Source organism: Xenopus laevis, chromosome 1S (genome assembly GCF_017654675.1).
Source record: "Xenopus laevis strain J_2021 chromosome 1S, Xenopus_laevis_v10.1, whole genome shotgun sequence".
NCBI classification, from domain to species: domain Eukaryota; kingdom Metazoa; phylum Chordata; class Amphibia; order Anura; family Pipidae; genus Xenopus; species Xenopus laevis.
This window is the reverse complement of record NC_054372.1, coordinates 148,747,284-148,769,409: the sequence shown is the minus strand read 5'-3', so window position 1 is coordinate 148,769,409 and position 22,126 is coordinate 148,747,284. Positions and strand designations below refer to the sequence as shown.

General features: G+C 41.7%; 2 protein-coding genes and 4 non-coding genes across 7 annotated transcripts in view; 1 reads left to right on the top strand and 5 right to left on the bottom strand.

Moving 5' to 3' along the window:
- Positions 1-871: 871 nt before the first annotated feature.
- On the bottom strand, positions 872-4,651 carry ubc.S (ubiquitin C S homeolog). The gene is made up of 2 exons (XM_018244187.1): positions 4,360-4,651; positions 872-2,552 (listed from the first exon to the last, which is right to left on the bottom strand). The coding sequence occupies exon 2, from the start codon at positions 2,547-2,549 to the stop codon at positions 948-950; it is 1,602 nt and encodes a 533-aa protein (XP_018099676.1). The 5' UTR covers positions 2,550-2,552; positions 4,360-4,651; the 3' UTR covers positions 872-947.
- Positions 4,652-10,441: 5,790 nt separating this feature from the next.
- On the bottom strand, positions 10,442-10,513 carry trnad-guc. Its single transcript has one exon. It is a non-coding gene; the product is annotated as a tRNA-Asp (tRNA).
- A 1,447-nt stretch (positions 10,514-11,960) lies between these two features.
- trnaf-gaa lies at positions 11,961-12,033 on the bottom strand. The gene has a single exon. It is a non-coding gene; the product is annotated as a tRNA-Phe (tRNA).
- Positions 12,034-12,192: 159 nt separating this feature from the next.
- trnad-guc lies at positions 12,193-12,264 on the bottom strand. Its single transcript has one exon. It is a non-coding gene; the product is annotated as a tRNA-Asp (tRNA).
- Positions 12,265-12,669: 405 nt separating this feature from the next.
- On the top strand, positions 12,670-12,741 carry trnaa-ugc. The gene has a single exon. It is a non-coding gene; the product is annotated as a tRNA-Ala (tRNA).
- Positions 12,742-16,712: 3,971 nt separating this feature from the next.
- Positions 16,713-22,126, bottom strand: part of dhx37.S (DEAH-box helicase 37 S homeolog) — a 41,894-nt gene continuing 36,480 nt past the window's right edge. Inside the window, exons 24-28 of one of the 2 annotated variants that reach the window (XM_018244186.2) lie at positions 19,069-19,208; positions 18,582-18,676; positions 18,431-18,504; positions 17,376-17,473; positions 16,713-17,110 (exon numbers count right to left, since the gene is read on the bottom strand). In XM_018244186.2, the coding sequence (XP_018099675.1) occupies positions 17,019-17,110; positions 17,376-17,473; positions 18,431-18,504; positions 18,582-18,676; positions 19,069-19,208 (499 nt within the window). In that variant the 3' untranslated portion in view covers positions 16,713-17,018. The remainder of the gene's footprint in view (positions 17,111-17,375; positions 17,474-18,430; positions 18,505-18,581; positions 18,677-19,068; positions 19,209-22,126) is intronic. The other variant, XM_041580340.1, reaches the window with a different exon arrangement.

The following is a 22,126-nucleotide window of genomic DNA, read 5'->3' as shown; positions in this document are numbered from 1 at the left end:
AAACCATATATTATATGCTTTCCTTTAAAATACTTCTGGTATTACTGTTCTTCCTACTGTTTAAGGAGAACCAAACCCTTAATTTTTAAAACCTCTACCCCCAACCATACATAGACCAGCCTACCTGCTCCCCCAGCCTAACTCTTTACTTACCTCTCTTTGCAGATTCAGCTCAGCAGAGCTCACTGGCACCATCTTCTCTTCGGTCTTCTTTGGGAAGACCCGAAGATTACCAAAGAGCCGGTGCCCGTGAGCTCCGCTGAATCTGAAAAGAGAGGTAAGTAAACATACACACACTTATCTGCAATCGGTGACGCGGCCCATTTCATTATTATACCACCACCAAGATCAACGTTTCGGGGGGGTTTAACCTACCTTCATCAGGGGAGTTTACCAAAGGTAACAGCCCTTGTAACCAATAACGTGTTTAGGGGGAATTGAATTTGTTGAGACTACATTCCAAGGAAATCTAGTCAGCCTTTATTTTCTTCCATACCAGACATGAAACGGTTATGAGGTTGGCATGTCAGCAGTGCCTGACAACTAGGATTCATGATTATTAGTCCATTGACTGAGATGGGGTTAAGTGGGAGTGCCAGGTAAATACAAGAGAGACTACTTTTCCTGGAAGCAGCCTAAAGTTGGGAAAAAGTTTATACATAGCACTCAGATTTGTAGAGGTTAAAAACTTAAAATACTATGTGCTTTGGTATGCCATTTACTGGTTAAATTAAAATTATTACGGTGCAAAACAGAAGTGTCCCAAAAACAGTTAATAAGCACAGAATTAAAAGCTCAGCAAGTTTAGAAGCCACTGCCTACAACACTTGCTAATGTGCTTGCGCTACCAGTATAGAGATGAAAACAGGAATTTTGGAATGCAATATCTTTATTGAAACAAAAGTGCAACAAGCAAGTAATGCAGAGCAGATGCATAACAGATTGTCCTAAATCCCACCCCTCAAACGCAGGACCAGGTGGAGGGTGGATTCTTTCTGTATGTTGTAGTCAGAGAGAGTGCGACCATCTTCCAGCTGCTTGCCAGCAAAGATCAATCTCTGTTGGTCAGGAGGGATTCCTTCCTTATCCTGGATTTTTGCCTTTACATTCTCAATTGTGTCACTGGGCTCAACTTCAAGGGTAATGGTCTTCCCAGTTAAGGTCTTCACAAATATCTGCATCCCACCTCTGAGACGAAGGACCAAGTGCAGAGTGGATTCCTTCTGAATATTGTAGTCAGACAGTGTTCTGCCATCTTCCAGTTGCTTACCAGCAAAAATTAATCTCTGCTGGTCAGGGGGAATGCCTTCTTTGTCTTGGATTTTGGCTTTTACATTTTCAATTGTGTCACTTGGTTCAACCTCAAGGGTAATTGTCTTCCCAGTTAATGTCTTGACAAATATTTGCATTCCACCTCTCAGACGGAGAACTAAGTGCAAGGTGGATTCTTTCTGGATGTTATAGTCTGACAGGGTTCGGCCATCTTCCAGTTGCTTGCCAGCAAAAATCAATCTCTGCTGGTCAGGGGGAATACCTTCTTTATCCTGAATTTTTGCCTTAACATTTTCAATTGTGTCACTTGGCTCAACTTCAAGGGTAATGGTTTTACCAGTTAAGGTCTTGACAAATATTTGCATCCCACCTCTCAGACGGAGAACCAAATGCAGGGTTGATTCTTTCTGTATATTGTAGTCAGATAGTGTTCTCCCATCTTCCAGCTGCTTACCAGCAAAGATCAATCTTTGTTGGTCAGGGGGAATGCCTTCCTTGTCTTGGATTTTGGCCTTGACATTCTCAATAGTATCACTTGGCTCTACCTCAAGAGTAATTGTCTTCCCTGTCAGTGTTTTCACAAATATCTGCATCCCACCTCTGAGACGAAGGACCAAGTGCAGAGTAGATTCCTTCTGTATATTGTAGTCAGATAGTGTTCTCCCATCTTCCAGCTGCTTACCAGCAAAGATCAATCTTTGTTGGTCAGGGGGAATGCCTTCCTTGTCTTGGATTTTGGCTTTGACATTCTCAATAGTATCACTTGGCTCTACCTCAAGAGTAATTGTCTTCCCTGTCAGTGTTTTCACAAATATCTGCATCCCACCTCTCAAACGGAGAACCAAGTGCAGAGTGGATTCCTTCTGAATATTGTAATCAGACAGGGTTCTGCCATCTTCCAATTGTTTGCCAGCAAAGATCAATCTTTGTTGATCAGGGGGAATGCCTTCCTTGTCTTGGATTTTGGCCTTGACATTCTCAATAGTATCGCTAGGCTCAACCTCAAGAGTAATTGTCTTCCCTGTCAAGGTCTTCACAAATATCTGCATGCCACCTCTCAAACGGAGAACCAAGTGCAGAGTGGATTCCTTTTGAATGTTATAGTCTGACAGGGTTCGACCATCTTCCAGCTGTTTGCCAGCAAAAATCAACCTTTGTTGGTCTGGAGGAATGCCTTCTTTATCCTGAATTTTAGCCTTCACATTCTCAATAGTATCACTTGGCTCAACTTCTAGTGTGATGGTCTTCCCAGTGAGAGTTTTCACAAATATCTGCATGTTCTGTAAAGAAAAAAAATATATATTTTTTACATTGTAGATAATTTATAAAAAGTAAAACATACTATGAAAGGTTTCATAATTCTCTTTTACAGTAAAGTTACTTACTGAACATAGGTTTGCAATCATGGCATTTCAAGGGAAAGTTATGAGGGCGAAGTATGGAAAATTGAGACTATCATGAGCTATTCCCTCAAAATCTAAGACTTCCTTGAGAAATAACCCAAAATGGTCAGGTTTCATACTCACTCAACTAAGTTTGTAATGTAAACATGTCAGGTTGTTAGGTCCCCACCAATCCTAGCAACAAGGAAATGAATAGTAATTTTGAGAGCAGGTATTAAAGGAGAATAAAACCCAAAACCTCCCCCCCCCGGAAATGCCCCTAACTTTTTACTTACCCCTCGGTGCAGATTCAGGGATCGCACAGCCATCTACTGGTTCTTCGGCAAAATTTTGTCCATTTCGGCATATGTGCAGTTGTTGCAAAGCGATAAACTGCTCCAACTGCGCCGATTCGCCAGACTCAGTGTACCGAAGACCCGGAAGATGGCTGTGGTGAACTGTGATCCCTGAATCTTCACCAAGGGGTAAGTAAAAAAAATAAAGTTAGAGGAGCTAGGCTGAGGGGGAGGAGGGTCTACGTAGGATAGGGATTTTGTTACGGGTTGAATTCTCCTTTAAGGGGTAGTTCACCTTTACAAAAATGTATAATTTTCAATTAGTTTACCACAAATAATGACATTGCTTTTATGAATGGAAGCTACAAGGTTTTGCGTTTGTCCCCGCTACACTAGTCGCTCTGTGCCTTAATATAGTTCAGGGTACATGCTCTGTTGGAAATGCCACCGTATGCTATAGCAGCATTTAACACAAAACTAAGCAAATAATAAAAAATTACATTATAAAGATAATTTTAGGATGTACAACATAGGCTATAAAGGTTATTATTGGGACTTAAAAAAATCAAGCCTAGAAGCAGTACAAAATTAAAAAATAGTAATATTGAATTATGCAAAGATAACTGGCAGCCTTACAACACTAAGAATTTAAAGGTATTTAGCCCCTTTAACACTGCCAGCTGGATTCTCAGAATGCACCACCCTTGTACAGGTTAAATGCAATGCCTTCTGATCAGTTATAAAACATCTTATTTGCATCTTTTTTTAATGGGAACGGCCAAAACAATAGCCATGAGGCGATTTATTTTTGAACTTTACTTTTATTCCAATCTCATTTACTTTTTGGAGCCTAGCAACCAAACGTCTGGAAATCAAGACTGCAACTAGAATGTAAGGACCACCAATGCAAGTTGCCTCGGAATATCACAAGCTAAAACTGTAAAAATCATAAATTGGCGATTCCAGTCAGCGCCCCCAACAGGCCGCCTATAGCACAACGTGTTAAACTGATTCGCGTGTCACGCATGCGCTCTCAGTCTCAGAGCGCGTAATGGCGGCTCAGGATTTATTCTGGAACAACGCCTCGTACCTCTGCTCTCGTCTGACGAGTTTTTCCACCTTAATTCATGCGCCATATCAGCCGTCTAACGGCGCCCTATCACCCACTAGTTTTCCTAATCGTACAATATATAAAATTGTTTTTTTAAGTAAATGATCCATATAAGTCCTACATGGCCAACCAACTATTCCCAAACACTTAATTTACTCATAGTACAAAGGCGGGCAAACCCATATTTGCTCTAGGGTTCCACACAAATTAACCATAGGAATAGAGGCAAAGACATACATTCAGCATGGTACTAACATAACCTATGCGATTAAAAAAAAATAAAATATCAAGAACTTACTGCTGGTCTGTCGGTCCTGCGCGAAATTCAACTTAATCCCTCTGCTCTGCACTACACCGCTGTCAAAGTGCAACTGCGCCACAAGAACAAAAGGCGCGAGCTTTATTTATATTGTAGGTGTATCCTTCCGAGGTGGTCACTAACAGGGACTACTTAAATACGCACGAAACAGCACAACAGTGTCAAATATGCCAAATAAACAAATTCCACTACGTTGGCTTCTGCCTGAATTAAACGGTAAAACTGATATAAGTATTTTACCGCAAGCAGCTATTTATATGAAAGGGGTGACTTTGGCGTACGAACAACGACTGCATACAAAATGGAGGGGCGTCGAGCCGGAACGTGATTCTGAAACGTCGCCTCAGCAATCAGCTGACTGGAAATTTCTAGACTTTATTACTCTGCTTTGTCATTTAGCTTCGTTGTTTGGAACTGGGGGCCTGTGGGTAATGGTGAAAATGGGTTGGAAGGAGCTTGATTTAAAGTAAAGAAACGTAACAGAGTGATAAAGGGTTGGAGCAGTTACATTTTCAGTTTGTGTGTCTGTGTGAGTTCTTTACACTGGGAGACTGCATCATCATCAACAGCAACGCTATAGGAAATAATGTAGCAACTGTTGTAAAATGCAAAGGTATTGGGTGTCACAGACAAGTCCTGATGCCATGGAAAAGCACAAGGCCTCTTCCTTTTAGTATTATGAACAACCTCTACCCTGGGCAGGGCCACTTATAAGTGCAAAGAAGATATAGATTCTTAGTTTGCTGGAGGGCCGCATGTTGGACTTACCTTATCAACCCTATTAAAGGAGGCCTGTCACCTTTAGAAACAATTCCAAATCCTATTTTATCATGTTAGTCAAGCAAAATATACTTTACTGATACGATATAAATTATTTAAATATTGTTTCCTTCAGCCTGGTAATTCAAAATTATAGCCCGCAGGCAGCTGCCATTTTGTGGACACTGTTATTAATGCAAGCCTTGCATTATCTCATAATTTTTGTACCAGAATGGGGGATCTGATGACAATCCCCATGCACAGGCTACATAATTAGATGGTAAGGAGGAAGGGGGATGTAGGGAGAGCAGTGACATTTAAGAAGTGCTGAATGGAAACTGAGGGTAATTGCCTGCCCCAGCTCTATGTCTAAGGGCTCTTACTCACTGGCGTTCTGACCTGCGCTCCGTTTTTGGCGTGGGGAGCGCAGGAATAGACGCATGTCATTATTTCAAATGGGCTGTACTCACTCAGGCGCGTGTAGGCGCCGAACACAGGAAAAATGCAACATGTTGCGTCTCAACCTGCGTTCGGTGCCTACACGCGCCTGAGTGAGTACAGCCCCATTTGAAATAATGACATGCGTCTATTCCTGCGCTCCCCTGCGGCTGAATGCCAAAAAACGGAACGCAGGGGAGCGCAGGTCAGAACGCCAGTGAGTAAGTGCCCTTAGGCACAGAGGAGGGACAGGCAATATATGATTGACAGCTGAGATTTTTAAATGAGTTTACAACAGGTATGGCTGTTTTAATAACAAAAATAATTTGGATTTCATGTTTAATTTGAAAAGGACATATAATTATACAGGTTTTTATTTCTGGGTGACGGGTCCACTTTAAGGGTTAAGTTCCTTCTCATTCATTTTAAACCATTGCATTCTTCTCCTCCTCCACTTCTAAGGTATTACCCGAAAGGAATGAGCACAGCAATGGAGGATAAAGTAGACTTCTCTTGCTTATTCCACCCACTCCTATCTACTCTGTGTTCTTACAGGAAGTCAAACCCCTACATACCTTAATCCTCTACTGCTGCATGGACATTGACTGCATTGCAGTAGCAATATTCTGCAGGCACCAGCAGCAGAGTTATGAAAAGTGCTTATTAATGACATAAGTGCTTTGCATTAGGAGCTGAAAGAAACTTCCATTTTTGGAGAGAATGGCAGAAGGCAAGATCCAGTTAAGGGTCAAAATAATGCCACAAGTGACACATTTACAATGAACAAGTAGGGCTGGACCAGAAATACTAGGTTGAAGGATGGAAAAAACAGGGGTACTTTGGCATAATAATTTGCTGTGTGAAAGCAAAAAGGAAACCATTTGGGATAAGAGAAACCCCTAAACAGAAACCATTCGAATGAATAATAGAAGTCAAAAGAAAGGGCAGCATGGATTAAAGGTAGAATAGGTGGGAGGATAGGAATGGAAGTTTCAGGACAGCCCTGTAAACAATGCACTCAGGGAACCAGACAACATCTCTCAGAGCAAATTAATGCATCTTTTCTTTGTGTAACCACGAAAAATAAACACTCAATTTATTACTTAGAATTGTCAATCTGTGCTGCTAAAGCACACATTGGATTTGTTAAAGGAGAACAAGACAGCGCTGCTTTCTAGGTGAAAGGATTCAGTTTTAATGTGTTCCTGCTAGGGTTGCCACCTGGCCGGTAAAAATGACGGTTGATCCCAATGTTATGTATAGGGAAAAAAGATAAATATATAGGAAGGCTGGTATTTTTTTCCAGAAAAGGTGACAACCCTAGTTCCAGTGCAGGGGAGTGCAGGGTGAAAAGCATTCTTTGATTTCCTCTGGGCCTGTAGTTGTACTAATGCTGCTTTTTACAAAATGCCAAAAAATACCCTGCCATAGACAATACTGAGAATTGCCTTTGCTAAAACAAAGTAGTAGTATTTTAGCAAAGCCAGTTATCACTATTGTCTATTTTGTAGCCATAAGTGAGAGAAGAAAACAAGTGACCCTTGAGATTGCACATCCCTATCCCATAACCAGTTTAAAGCGTAACTTTTAATTAATAAATTAAAAAGGAGAACAAACCCAGGAAAAATATTAAAATATGGTAAGGGGTTTTCCTAGGTGACTATAGCTGTCGGCTGTAAGCTGATTTGGTGGGTCTGAGACCCATTCTGAAGTGTATAGACATCAATTAGTTACCTCCAGTCTATCCCTAGGTGACTTTAGTAACCATCTCTAAGCTGATTAGGTGGGTCTGAGACCCATTTTGAAGCTTTTAGACATCAACTACCTACCTCCAGTCTTTCCGTCTCCCTGTTCCTTACCATATTTTAATATTTTTCCTGGGTTTGTTCTTTTTAATTTATTGATTGAAAGTTTTAAGTTGGTTCACTAAGTGATCGGATTATGGAATGGGGAGGTGCAATCTCAAGGGTCAGTTCTTTTTCTTCTCTCACTTATGGTTCATAATTCAGACCCTGCACACCATCCACTGTTTATCCAATTGATGGAAGGTGCTCCCTAATCTATATTTTTCTATACTATTTTGTAGCCATGACAAGTAGCTGGTACTAGTAGCTCTGTGTGTCGTCACCATAAGGCTAGTAGCACGTAGGACTGATCATTAGCTTTTCTGTGGCTGCTTAGAAAAGTCTGTGTTCTCTCACCTCTTCCTCCTTACAAGTGCACTGAAAGGCCTGGCATCAGAAAGAGAGTTCATACATGGAGTGAATTTTGTGTTCACAAGCTGATACCGTGCCTGTCAATAGATGATATTACATTTGATAATCTACACAGGCAGAGAACAGCCCTGTGTGCCACTAGCCTTGATGGGGTGTCCCCCACTGCTGTGACGCTATCCCCAGCTAGATTTTACTTACAGAGATCTTGAGGCTGAGTGGCCCCAGTATAGTTACATAGTATGCCTCTAGTTTTTTCAGTGAAGTCCCAGAGGTGAAAAAGTGTTGGCCAGGCCCCTCCCTCCGCAGCTGCAACGTTCCTCCGGCCCTCCACGCTTCCTGGTTTTCCTGTTTGTGGCTGCAGCTAGGGGCTGGGAGGGAGGTCAGTGGGGCAGCGCCAATAGCGGGACTGGGCCTACAAGGGCTGGGGGCCCACTGGCCAAGAGACAAAGTAGCTGCTATTCCTCCACCTGCTTATCTAGTATGTGGGGATTGTTTAATACTTACATTGCATCTGAACTCATCCTGGATAGGGGGTTTTGAAAGGAGCTATTAGCACAAAACATTAATACCATTGTCAATGGCATTTCAGGTAGGAGTTAGCTGAAACTGAAAAAAAAGTGTTAAGGCTAAGGCCACACTAGGCGATAGCGCCGCGATTTGACTCGCGGCGACTTTTCGCCGCGACTTTTAAGCCGCAATCGCTGGGGAAACTTTTGCGCTGGCGTCTATGGGGAATCGCGAAAAATCGCCAGCGTAAAAACACACGCGGCGATCTTTTTTCTATTGTCGCTCGAAATCGCCTAGCGAGGCAATTTCGAGCGACAGTAGAGAAAAGATCGCTGCGTGTGTTTTTACGCTGGCGATTTTTCGCCAGCGAGTCGCCGCGAGTCAAATCGTGGCGCTATCGCCTAGTGTGGCCTTAGCCTAAGAGAGGGAAAAGATCGCCGCGTGTGTTTTTACGCTGGCGATTTTTCGCCAGCGAGTCGCCGCGAGTCAAATCGTGGCGCTATCGCCTAGTGTGGCCTTAGCCTAAGAGAGGGATGCAGTGATGCACTGTGACCAGATCACACTTTCACACTTCTGTGATTTACAGCCAACACCTACCCGAATAGTTCAATGGAACCGTTGTGATTAGATATTGGTGTCAGTTGCATTAAGGGGTTAAAGGCCTTGTATCCTTAGCTGCCTACCAAATAGATATGCCATTCCTTCTTACTGGAGTTCTTCCATAATTTGTATTCCAGTTTAGGGGGGCTGTACAGGCGCAGATTAAAGATGGAGATTTCGGCCCGATTCAGCGGTTTATCTGCCCGTGTGTGGAGGCTTCCGACGGGTCTTCCCGATCTTTATCAAGCCAATAATCGGGCAGATATCGACTGGGCAAGTTTGATTTTTCCTGTGATCAAGGACCACATCAGCTACATCCAGTCAAGCACATTTCCGTCATATTATCCGATCGTTTGGCCCTAGGGTCAAATGTTTGGATTAATCTGATATTGCCCTGCCGCTGCTGGGCATATCGGGGGAAAGATCTGCTCATTTGACAACCTCGCCAAACTAGCGGATCTTATCGCGTATGGCCACCTTTAGACTGCAGCATACATACCTTTCATGTACAGGTAAGGGATCAGTTATCCAGAGACCAGTTATCTAGAAAGTTCCAAATTACAGGAAGATATTATTATAACATTATATAATTATAATTTATTATAAATAAGATATAATTAATCTTTACTGGAAGCAAAACCAGCCTATTGGGTTTATTTAATGTTTAAATTAATTTCTAGTAGATTTATAGTATGAAGATCCAAATTAAGGAAAGATCCATTATCCAGAAAACCCTAGGTCCCCAAGCATTTTGTATAACAGGTCCTATTCCTGCATTTTCCCATTCCTCTGGGTCAGCTAGCAGGTCAGTTAGGCTACTTTAACTTACACACAAATTTTGTCTTAATGGTTGAATGCAAGTTTTTTTTTCAACCTCAGCCGTTGAAACTGCAGTAAAAAGGCAGGTACTGTTTTTTGCAAGGGGACCAAATATATCTGCATTATACTTTCTATAGATCTCCTATAAATGACACAGCATATACCTCTGTTTTATGTGAAAGTAGACCAATAAACATGGTTTAATTGTAAACAACCCAATCATTAGCCCTGATTTCCAGTAATGTGGATGAACTGAACCTTTTCTATCATTCTGATAATATGAGATTGCTGTGCATATTATATTATTCAAAATAGTCTGGGCTTCGTCCATGTCAAGTGAAATATTACCTAGTATTTAACCATGCAGCCTGTGGGCCCATCAGTTAGTAGCTCTTAAAGGAACAGCAATACCATGGGGCCAGCCAATCAAGCACAGGATACACAGTAGATAACCAAAAATCACCCTTTGCCTTTGGCTTTACCAACCAGCAAGCAGTAGCAATTTTCTACCAGTGCCAGCATGCTCTATTAACAGTGGTTTCACTAGTGATTAGGGTGTCCACATTCTGTAAAGAAAACACTGGCCTTCCTATATTTTTTCCATATTAAATAATTGGCATAGAGCATAATTTTACTGGCCAGATGCCAACCCTACTGGTTATTTATAAAAAATGCATAATTCTTTCAATTTAAAATATTGAGAGAGCAAAAAAAGTTTGAGCCTCCCCGTCGGGGAATTGAACCCCGGTCTCCCGCGTGACAGGCGGGGATACTGACCACTATACTAACGAGGAATGACTTAAAATTTTGCTTCTCAGAAGTGTTCTTATGCACAAGATAGAGTCTGCATCTTGCCCTGAAAAATTCAGTATTTATAGAGACCCCCCCCCAGGCAGCCGAACTATGCATAGAGCACAGCATGGGAGAAGCTTAGCAGCGTGTCCTATAACCAGGATAAATAGGGGTCAGATTGTAGGTGCAAATCATGGCATTACAGACCTCCTTCTGCTACATCTCCTGCTACGTTTCTCTCTAACTTTGAATCTTCACTCTCTTTTTTCCTATGCTCTGTCAGCCCTGCAATTATTCTGGGTGACTTCAAGTGTCACATTAATGACCCCTCCAACGAATTTGGTTCAAGTGTGCTTCAAAAGCGGACTAAGCTACTTATACCCCCCCCCCCCGGGTGCAAGCTGTACCCCCTGCCAGGGCAAACTTTGCATAAATCCAATGAAAACAGCAGCAAACCGGTATTATTGAATAGAGTGAAAAACTCTACTTAAAATGCAGTAGGCAACGTTTCAGGCTACGCAGGCCCTTTGTCAATTTGTGCCTGTGTGTAAAGCTGGCCATAGACGCAAAGATCCGATCGTACCAATCGTGGATTTGTACGATTTTCGGACCGTGTGTGGAGAGTCCCGACATTTTTCGTCCGTCGGAGATCGGTCGTTTGGTCGATCGGACAGGTTAGAAAATTTCTGTCGCCTGCCGATAATATCTCTGCGTGTATTGCCGATCGTACGATTTTCAGAGGGAGACTGTCACTAGTGTTGTCAGACATAAGTATCGTACGATTGCTGTCAGGGGCAGAACATTGGCTGATCTGTTCTTATTTGATCGGAATGGTAAAGACTTTGATCTGAATGGTTAGTGGAGGGTCGGGAGATGGGAAAGTCCGATCGTACGTTGATTCGTACGATCGGATCTTTGCGTCTATGGCCAGCTTTAGCCTCCGATCATCTTAGACTGCAAGCTCTACGGGGCAGGGACCTCATTCCCTCTTTGTCTCTTACCACATAGCACTTAAGTTCTATGTCAGGTACTTTGTCAGGGAGCGTTATTGTGTTCGCTGCACTAGAAGAGCTGAATTTCCATTTTAAAAAATGGAAACTTGGCTCTTAAAGTTACCAGAGGCGGCTTTTCGCTGCCCCTGGTAATTGGCCACTCTGAGCCGCCTGAGGCAAGGATGTATACTTTTATATATATTGTACTTTTATGCACTGTACAGCGCAATGGCTCCTTAACAGCGCTTTACAAATAAAGTTGTAGATACATACATTACAAAAGTTACATTTTTTGTTGTTCAGTGCTTTATATCTGTCTTGAGTCATGTGCTTTCTGTAAACTGTAATAAAGCACAGGAACAACACTTTGTCAAGTTTGCCTCAAAATCTCAGCTCAAAACAGCTGAAGCCATTATGTTGCAGCGACCGACTACAGGAGTGAAATGCAAAAAAGAACTGCCGAAACCCGGGATCGAACCAGGGACCTTTAGATCTTCAGTCTAACGCTCTCCCAACTGAGCTATTTCGGCTTGTGGGGGTCTAATGGAAAAATACATGCAGATATTGATGCTTTTAGTGTATAACTACAAGCCATAGAAATTGTTGAATAATATTTGTAGAGCACAGATCGGCAGTAAAAGGGTTACCATAGGTGCCAAAATCAGTAGTTAATTCAAGGAAAATGAAGCCTCCCCGTCGGGGAATTGAACCCCGGTCTCCCGCGTGACAGGCGGGGATACTGACCACTATACTAACGAGGATTGCCGTGGTAAACGAAGCGGCAATGGAAACCTGTATATCGGAAGGAGCCACATCGTGCATCCACGACAGGCTGCTATTCTACTGGAATCTTTCTTTTTTCTTTCTCAGACAGTAAAACCAGCCTGCAACGGTTAATCAAATCCGCGCAGCGACACAATGAGCTACACAAGCGGTTGCACAGAGGTAATGTTACAGTTACCAGTGAGTATTGTTTAGTATAGAACGTACCAACGCCTCTCAAGGGAAAGCAGCCGAGCGTGTCGCAGAATCCAGTCGCCGGCTGATGATAAGGGCAGAGAGAATTAAGTAGGCTGGCGGTTATGAGACAGACTGCATGTGAGATACAGAAACTTGGCTAATGTAAGTGCAGTCTGTAATTGTAACTGTACCAATAACAGCTACTAGGGGATGTAGCTCAGTGGTAGAGCGCATGCTTTGCATGTATGAGGCCCCGGGTTCAATCCCCGGCATCTCCACTTTTTCATGTTTTGGATGTATTGTTTTAAAAATATATTATTTCTGCGCATTGTCACAGATCCCTCACCAGATTCATCTCCCAGAAGCAGAGCAGGCAGAGTATGGTACAAGTCCAAATGAGCAATTCAGGATAGGTGTGAGTAGGTTTATTGCAACATTAGGGTAACAACTTTGCCTAAGGGTACATAAGGATGCCTAAAGCTGGCCATAGATGTTGAGATTTTTAAAAGATCAGATCCTGATCATGAGACCACGATCTTCTTAGAACGATCGTACCATCGTACAAATTGACCAATTTGCCAGGAAAACAAAGGGGAGCTGCCTGCTTGTCCCTGCAAACATAGATAGATTGCACTGGGACCGACAAAGATTTTTTGACCTGGCCGATCAATTTCCTGACAGATGTCGGGCCGAAAAATCGTAAGATGTACGATCGTTCAAATCCCACTAACCCCACGATAATTTAGAAGGATCGGCTTCCCTAAAATTGGTCGTTCGGCAAGAAGAATCGTCGCGTCTATGGGGAGCTTAAGGGTGTCGCCTGATTTGCTCATTTGGACCTGTATCACAGCTGGGACCAGGGCCGCCATTAGAAATCATGGGGCCCCGTACAACAAAATTTTTGGGGCCCCGCCCACACTGACCGACAAAGATTTTTTGACCTGGCCGATCAATTTCCTGACAGATGTCGGGCCGAAAAATCGTAAGATGTACGATCGTTCAAATCCCACTAACCCCACGATAATTTAGAAGGATCGGCTTCCCTAAAATTGGTCGTTCGGCAAGAAGAATCGTCGCGTCTATGGGGAGCTTAAGGGTGTCGCCTGATTTGCTCATTTGGACCTGTATCACAGCTGGGACCAGGGCCGCCATTAGAAATCATGGGGCCCCGTACAACAAAATTTTTGGGGCCCCGCCCACACTGACGCCCAAGCTTCACCCCCATATCCTGCCCACTCCACGTAGTTAAAAGACCACACAGACATCAGCGCTAAAAAAGTAACCCCCCCACACACAAGTTATAAAAAGCTATTGGTGGCAGGGGCCCCCTTATAAGTTAAAAAAAATTTGGGGCCCCAACAAAAAAAATAATAAAAAAAAAACATTGGTGGCAGGGGCCCCCTTACAAGTTAAAAAAATTGGGGCCCCATAAAAATTTTCACCGCTTCAGGACTTCAATTTTGGCTGTTTTCGTGACTTCAGGTCTTTTGCACCGTTTCAGGACTTCGGCTTCGGCTGTTTTCGTGACTTCGGGTCTTTTCGGCGCATCGGCTTCGGCTTTTCGGCACTTCCGCATTCAGCAACGCAGAGGCAAGACGTACGGCTCGGGCGCTCATAAGTGGGGCCCGGATCTTCAAAAAATGCAGCGCTGCCGGGTCCCCCTTCATGCCCGTGCCCGGTACGCTTGTCCCCCAGCCCCCCTGTAGGCGGCCCTGGCTGGGATGCTAGTGGCTGAGCTGACTGGAGGGACATCGCATGGTGGGATGAGTCTTGAGCGGTCATATACTCATTGACTTTCAGAGTATGGTACACACAGGCAGGATAGAGCACAACAGGGCAGGAGACCAACAGGCCCACCCCATTGTAATATGTACGCTGGCACAATGCCACTACTGCTTCCAGGACTGAGAATTAAAAAAGGCCCTGGCATTTCAGGTACACAGAGGCCCAATCAGCCCACTAAATACTGACTTTCTATGGCATTTGCCAGAAACCACAGATTGCCAGTCCGGGCCTGACTGCTTCTACAGTCTGTCTGAGGGGTGAACAATGTGGCTACGGACTGTGAGGCAGTCCCAGGACTGGCAATATGTGGGTTCTGGCAAATGCCAATGGGGCTGCTGTAAGTTGCCATAGACAGTGACTATTTATTGGGCTGGTAGGGACTGTATGAACCTCTGTTTACCCAAAATGCCAAGACCTATTTTGAATCTCAGTCCAGACCTAATATGAGGTGTGATCAATACAGGTGCTTAAATGTATGAAGAATGTGTGTGGGGTCACAGGTGTGAACAATACATAGGATTGGACAATGCAGGACTTTTAAGGTGGCCATAGACATAGAGATCCGCTTATTTGGCGATATCAGTGTGATCAGATCATGAGCCCTAGGGCCCAACGATCGAATCAGACTGGATCCAATACGGGTGGTCGGATCGCAGGACCACATAGACGCACAGAAGCGGTCGTGATCCGACAGGATTTATAACCTGCCCGATCTAGAGGTAGGGTTGCCACCTTTTCTGGAAAAAAATACCGGCTTCCTATATATTTATCTTTTTTCCATATTAATAACATTGGGATCAACCATCAGTTTATCTACTATCGAGAGGCCAGATATTGATTGGAGAAGCCCTTCGGATGGCCCCACACACGAGGCAGCTTTTACTTGCCCTTGTATGGGGGGTCTTTACAGTCTAAATCTGAGGTGTGAACAATGCAGGGACTAGTTGATCTCAGTTCTGATACCATCTAAAGCTTACACAAAAATAGGCCATGAAATAAATCATGGTGGAGGGCCACCAGTTGGACAGCACTATCATAGCCAGTTCAAACCTCTCCATATGCTCATCTTGTCTACATGCTAGAATAGAAGCAGAGTTTCTCTCTCAAAGTCTTTTTCAAATGATGTGTGTCTGGATGTGGTCAAACTGTGTCATACATATACAGATCTCTAATAAACCACATAAACTCTACTATATATGTGTGTCCATTGGATTTACTCCAGTTTTTGGATTTTAAAACCCCCAAACCTAAATCATCGGCCCAAATAATTTTGGATCTGTTAATCCTTACCCCGTCGTTCTTACTGATGAGCCAGAATTTTGTAATCTGTTTGCTTGCAGCAAGCAATATATTTAGTCTAATAAGTAATATCATTGGCTCTAGTGCCATTTTATTGCATCTAAACACCCTGTTGGTGCAGGAGAATTTTCCACTTGAATGGGCACATGTTAAAGGAAGTGGTATTAATATGTATCAGAATTAGCTATGTGTTCACTGCTAGCAAGCAGGAGCTCCTTACACAAGAGGTCTGCCTGGGGACTGTGAGTACTTTTAGTTGCAATGTTTCCTGTCTAGAAGAAAAAATAACAATATAACAATAAAAATAGGCAAAAAAGTATTTTGGCACAATGCCCATTAATTAAACGGAGGCTAAACAACGTGGTATATATGTACTAGTGTACATTAAGATAATATATAATGAAAAAGTACAAAGTCAAAAATATATTTGAAAGATGGTCTCTTAACCAGGGTAACCAACCAGTCCAAAGGTTTGCCAAAATTTTAGGGAAAATACAAAGCATTCAGATGTAGTAAGAGGTCATCTAGTAGTAACGCAGCAGCCAAGGTATTTTTAAAAAAAGTAAATAAAATCTTTATTAGGACATATGTAGGCCAGACGCGTTTCGTGCCTGAGGTGGGCACTTGCTCATAGGCTAGTGTATGAGTAAGTGCCCACCTCAGGCACAAAATAAAGTTTTTTTTAGTTTTATAAAAATACCTTGGCTACTGTGTTACTGCTAGATGACCTCTTACTATATCTGAATGCTTTATTTTTAAACAAAGAGGTATACTGCTGTTTTAATATGGAAAGCTGTATGACAAATGTAATACATCTCAGTGTCAAACATCAATAGAAGATACGTTGAAACATTACAGAACAGTTTTATTTACATATGTTACAATATGTATAAGACAGAGCTTAAACATCTTCATGTAATGCATCCGGCTCTCAGTTGATATTTATATATTCGTCCTCGGACTGGAGCACTCATACAAACAAAGGCCAACTGCCTGGGTGCAGGTTAAGAAAAATGTGTACAAACAAGTATTGGAAAAACCGCACACACAGGACTTGTATGAATGAAAAAAACAAACAACAATAAAATTTAGTTTTTTTTCATTCATACAAGTCCTGTGTGTGCGGTTTTTCCAATACTTGTTTATATATATATATATATATATATATATATATTCGCAGGTCAAAATTTCACACACATCTGCAATGTTGTTGGAAGTGGAAGAGTGTAGGGGTCAAATACTGACCTATAAAAAGTTCTAAACAGTCCGAAATTTCATAATCATATTTAGCAAAAAAATATAAAAAATCCTGAGAAGTGTATACATTGTACTAATGTAGTTTCAGTTTGTGGCACATTAAAGCAGTCGCTGTGAAATTGCTTCTTTACATTGCTCTCAGGTCCAGGTGCCAGCTTCAGCTGTACTTGTCACTAAGTAAATATCTCAAAAAGCATTCATAAAACCACAGTGCTTAATCTTCATCATGTTGTATTGGTGGCCAAGCCTTGGAAATGTCTTCATGAATAGCTTCTGGGGTCCATTGGCATAATTCAGATAACAAATCTAAAATAAAAAAAGGTCATAAAATACAAAGTGACAATATACCAAGTAAGCATTTACTAGTCACCTATTTACAAAAAACAAGCATCTTGTTGGGTGCTAGGGTTTACTGCACTTGAGCAACCTAAACGCCTTATCTATAGAAAACAGCTCCATATGCCATTACTCTGGAATAATTTAAAGAAATAGTCCAGCTGTAATATAGTTTATTTAATGCTTACAAGCATAAATGCAGCATTCTGATGCAATATGAATTTCATTTACATACATTTGGGGTTCTTCTTCCAGGCAGCAAGCAAACCAGCTAGAGAGTCTGCATTCTCAGAAACCAAAGCCTTGAGAAGTATTTCGGTTCGTGGCTGTAGCCTGTACACAATGAAGACGATTCAGATAAGATTTTGTGCAATCACATGCAACAATAATTTAAGCCGCTTACAGATACATTCCTTATAGACAGTCCTTTTTCCTTTTCTGAACCAATAGTTCATAGTTTTCTGTTTTAAGGTTATTGGAAATATGGTATGCATTGAAAATGTGCCGCATGGGTACAAGAGAGACCACGCACTCACTGCCTGGTGTTTTCAATTCAAGTGTATATGATGCAAAGGAGGCGATTGTGGGTGCTGCTGGGGTTGCCACCCGGCTGGTATTTTACTGGCCTAGCTGGTAAAACACCTGCCAAGGCCAGGGCCTGTATTACAAAGTTACCGGCAATGAAGCTGCTGGTAAATTTGTGATACCATTAACAAAACCCCCTGGCCTGTCCTCAATCCGCTGCAAACTTAACTTTTGTCCTCCTTCTGGCCTTCACCGTGACATGGCCCGCCGCCCACACCCACCCACACACACACACACACACACACAATCCACCCACACCCACCCCCACCCACATTTATCAAAGGTCAAATTTCCAATTTAAGTGAATTATTTTTTTTTTACTCTAATAAATTAGAATATACTTACAACTTGAATGGGAGGTTATATAAGAAAAATTTAGAACGTCTAATAATCGATCAAATAGTCCCGACCCGAAAATTGGAATCAAATTCAAATTGAGTTTTCCCTCTGAAAAAAATTAACTTGTAAATAAACTTTAGGTGAAGATTATTCGAATTAGGACTGTTTCCATGGCTGAGATGTGATCAATCTCACATTCAAATTTATATCCGAATTGGGGGTTTAATTTTTGAATGTGTGAATTCGACACCAAAAAGTATTCAAAAATTGTAATTCTAATTTACTATTCAACCCTTAATAAATGTGCCCCTTACTGTGGAATATAAACACAAACAGGGAATTGGCAATGGTTGTTGTACAACTTACTTGGCCCAAGTCTTTAGCATTGCTATTGGTGTTGACAGTAAAACGCTTCTGTAGGAGCCAAATTTTTTGATCACCTAGACATAAGAGCGAGTGTGGATTAAAGCTTGCTTTTTTTAAACAAATACAAATATAAAAATTAGCTACTGGTTACCTTTCCTTCTAGTAAAAACATGGCAAAGTACTTGTAGCGATCCAGGCCTTCTGGGTAGTCCACCACAACGGCAGGGAGCTGCCACCCGACTCTGTCTTTAAGAGAATTATTGAATTATTATGACAATTGTCGTTCAGGCATGAGAATCAAGAAAGGACTGGGCAGGACAGGAGACTTTTATAGATAGATTGACCCACCCCGGCACTGTTTAGTGGTGATTCCTACCATACAGATAAACACAAAACAGGTGGTATTGCAACTGAGAAATATCATATGTATATAGAAACTATATGTATATAGATCAGTCACAAAGGGACAAAGAAGATACAGCCTAAACTTATATAACACTATATTATCTACACATTGTAACAGGATTTATACAGCCATCATTGACTGGTGATATATAAATGTTCCATACACTACCATTCTGTCAATATGTATAAACACAAATAGGACCAGAACAGAAAGTACACTGTTATTTACGTACAGAAAGTGCTTGGTCGGTGACACTTCACTCGTCCAGTCTCTGAGCAGTAAAATGGAGGTGGCTCTTCTAAGGGTTTACCAAAATGGCAGTACTGAGGAAGGAGTACAGGAATCCATTCTGCTTCAATGGCCGACACCCCCAAATACAGAAACGTATATTACAATAGTTTACTTGAGTCCGTCATCATTCAAATATATTTTACCATATCACCTCTCAAGACAGAAGGATTAATGAGTTACTAGACCTGGTATACATTTGTGACATTGATTACATAACTTCAATAGCATTTACTGGTTTAGTGCAATCACAATACAGAAAGCGAGTGTCTGATTTCTTTAGGTTGCTAGAATGGGGCAACGTCTGCTATGCAGCTGCTTATAGGTTGCTTGTTTATGTTCATGCTAGTTTAAAATTCACACTAGCTTCAATATCTTTATATATAAATATATATATATATATATATATATATATATATATATATATATATATATATATATATATATATTTCTCCATTACGACTAACTTGAGCAGTAAGTGTAAAATCAAAACAATAATCTTTTTTTTTTTTTTTTAAATAATAAAAGTAAATAACGTTTTGTTCATAAAAGTAGGTAGAATAAATTTTTAGTATAAAATCTATTTATTTTGCTCATGTTGAAACAGGGCGTAAACTGCCTCCTTAAAAGTGAATTGTCAGAAGACAATTAAATAACACTAATTTTCTTAGAATGTGGGGGAGGGCCCTGGCCACCAATTTTTTTTTTCTCATGTGGGGTCCTAGCCACCAATATTTTTTAAAACAACATTTTTTTATTCGAGCAATATTTCCAAGAGAAAGTTTCCGTTACTACACATACATTTTCCTGAGCAGAAATCATGTACATCGTCATAGTAAGGTACAACAATGACAGCAAGTAACATTGACAGTTGATAATAACAGGTAGCCTGTACACGTGGTGGCTCGGTTTGCTCAGGGTGGTTCCGTGCGACCAAGGTCACATTCAGAATCCAAGTGTGCAGAAATGGAGGGTCAAATAGACAGTGTAGTATCAGATAGGAAATCTTAATGTATAATGCAAACTCATAAATGCAAACAACATATTAACCACTATGTTTGCCAACAAACAAAAATAAATAAAAATAAAATGATGACCACGTAAAGTACTCTTTCTATCTCTTCACAGGTCTCACCATGGCCCCAAAGCTGCGATGCCGGAAGCCCCATCTATAGTGCTATATAGGCCTAATCATATATTGACAGGAGGATCACCACCCATAGTCCTAGTAATATACCACTCTGTAGAGTGGAAACAGTCATGAAGCCTTATCTTTACTGTTCTTGGACATATGTCAATAAATGTTTCCCAAGTTTCAAAAAACCGTTTGACAATTGTGTTCTTATTCAAAGATGCTTCTGTCCAGTCCATATGAAAAACTCTGACTAACTTCTCCAAGAATAGTTTGATGGTGGGGGGGGGGTGTTTGTTATCCATACTTGTAGTATCGTTTTTTTTGCTACCGCCGATACTATCAACAAGAGCCTCTTTGCACCCCGTGTAATTTTAGTATGAGTAGTCGGAATTTTACCCCAGATCGCCCAGGCTGCTGACAATGGGACAAAATTCACCAGATGCCTAGTAGCATAGTCCCGTATCTGAGTCCAAAACCGTCGAATGTACGGACAGGACCATAAACAGTGAATAAGGCTAGCTCCACTTTGTTCACATTTCGGGCAGTTACTACGCTCCCTTCTCTTCATTTTATAAAGAACCTCCGGAGTCAGATATGTTCAGTGCAGCAGGTTTAAAAACATTTCCCTATATATGCTAGACGGCATGGTGCGCCAGGAATATACATACAATTTAAAAACCTCTTCTGTGGTCAATTCTGGTATGTCCACTGTCCACTGCCTAGGTCCGTTAGGTAAACTGTCATAGTCTATAGAGACTTGCAGAAACTTGTAGTTCAGAGATATAGTACCCCTCATGGAGTTAGTACATAAAAGGAACCTGTCCAAATCATTGTCCCAATCCTTATCCGATAAAAGTCGTATTGTCCTACTGGTATACGTCTGAGCTTGCAGAATGGCAAATACTTTATGTTGTATGCAGGGAAATGTGGCTTGCAGTTGTACAAACGTTAATGGCTTACGAGTGTCTGTCTTTGTCAATTGGCGTATCGTCGTCACCCCGTCTTTACCCCAGTCCTGATAGATCGTCAGTGCCCTCCCACTTTGGAATTCTGGGTTGGATAGGAGAGGTAGGTATAAGGAGTGATTGCTATTTAAGTTATTCTGTTTCCTCAACTCTTTCCACGTCTGCCAGGTGGAGTATAACAATGGATTATCTGTAATGGTAGTCGTAAGCTCCGCTTTATGCATGTGTAGGATATATAAGAGGTTCGTCTGTGGAATGAATTGTTGTTCCTGGGAGGTGTTTGTGTATATTTCTGAATTGTGGATCCAATCTTTCAAATGTCTCATTATGGCAGCCAAGTTGTATTGTTTAAGATTGGGGAAGTTAAGGCCCCCGTTTAAGGTAGTTTGTTGGAGTTTTCTCAAACTAATCCGAGCCTTTTTCCCATTCCATATGAAATCCCTGAACAGTTTATATAGAGTTCGGATGTCTCTGTCAGCTATTAGTAGGGGGAGACTTTGTAGTTTGTATAGAAGCTTGGGGAACGCCACCATTTTAATCAAATTGGCTCTACCCATAGCCGAGAGTAGATAGTTTTTCCAGTTTTTCAGATCTTGTGTAATTTCCATTATGCTACGTGAGATGTTGCGGGTGTACAGCTCATGTGGTCGTTTCGGTATTTGAATACCCAGATACGTAATCGCATCCTTGGCCCATGTTAGATCATATTTGTTACTCCATCTAGGCTTCCCCTTTGACCCTAGTGGCAGGACCACTGATTTGGTTATATTGATGCAGTAGCCTGAGGCTAGCCCGTACTGTTGGATAGTGGATAGGATGTGCGGTAAAGCTTGTTTAGGGTTTGCTATACATAGAAGGAGATCATCCGCAAAGGCCGTAATTTTGGTTTCATGATCTCCAAT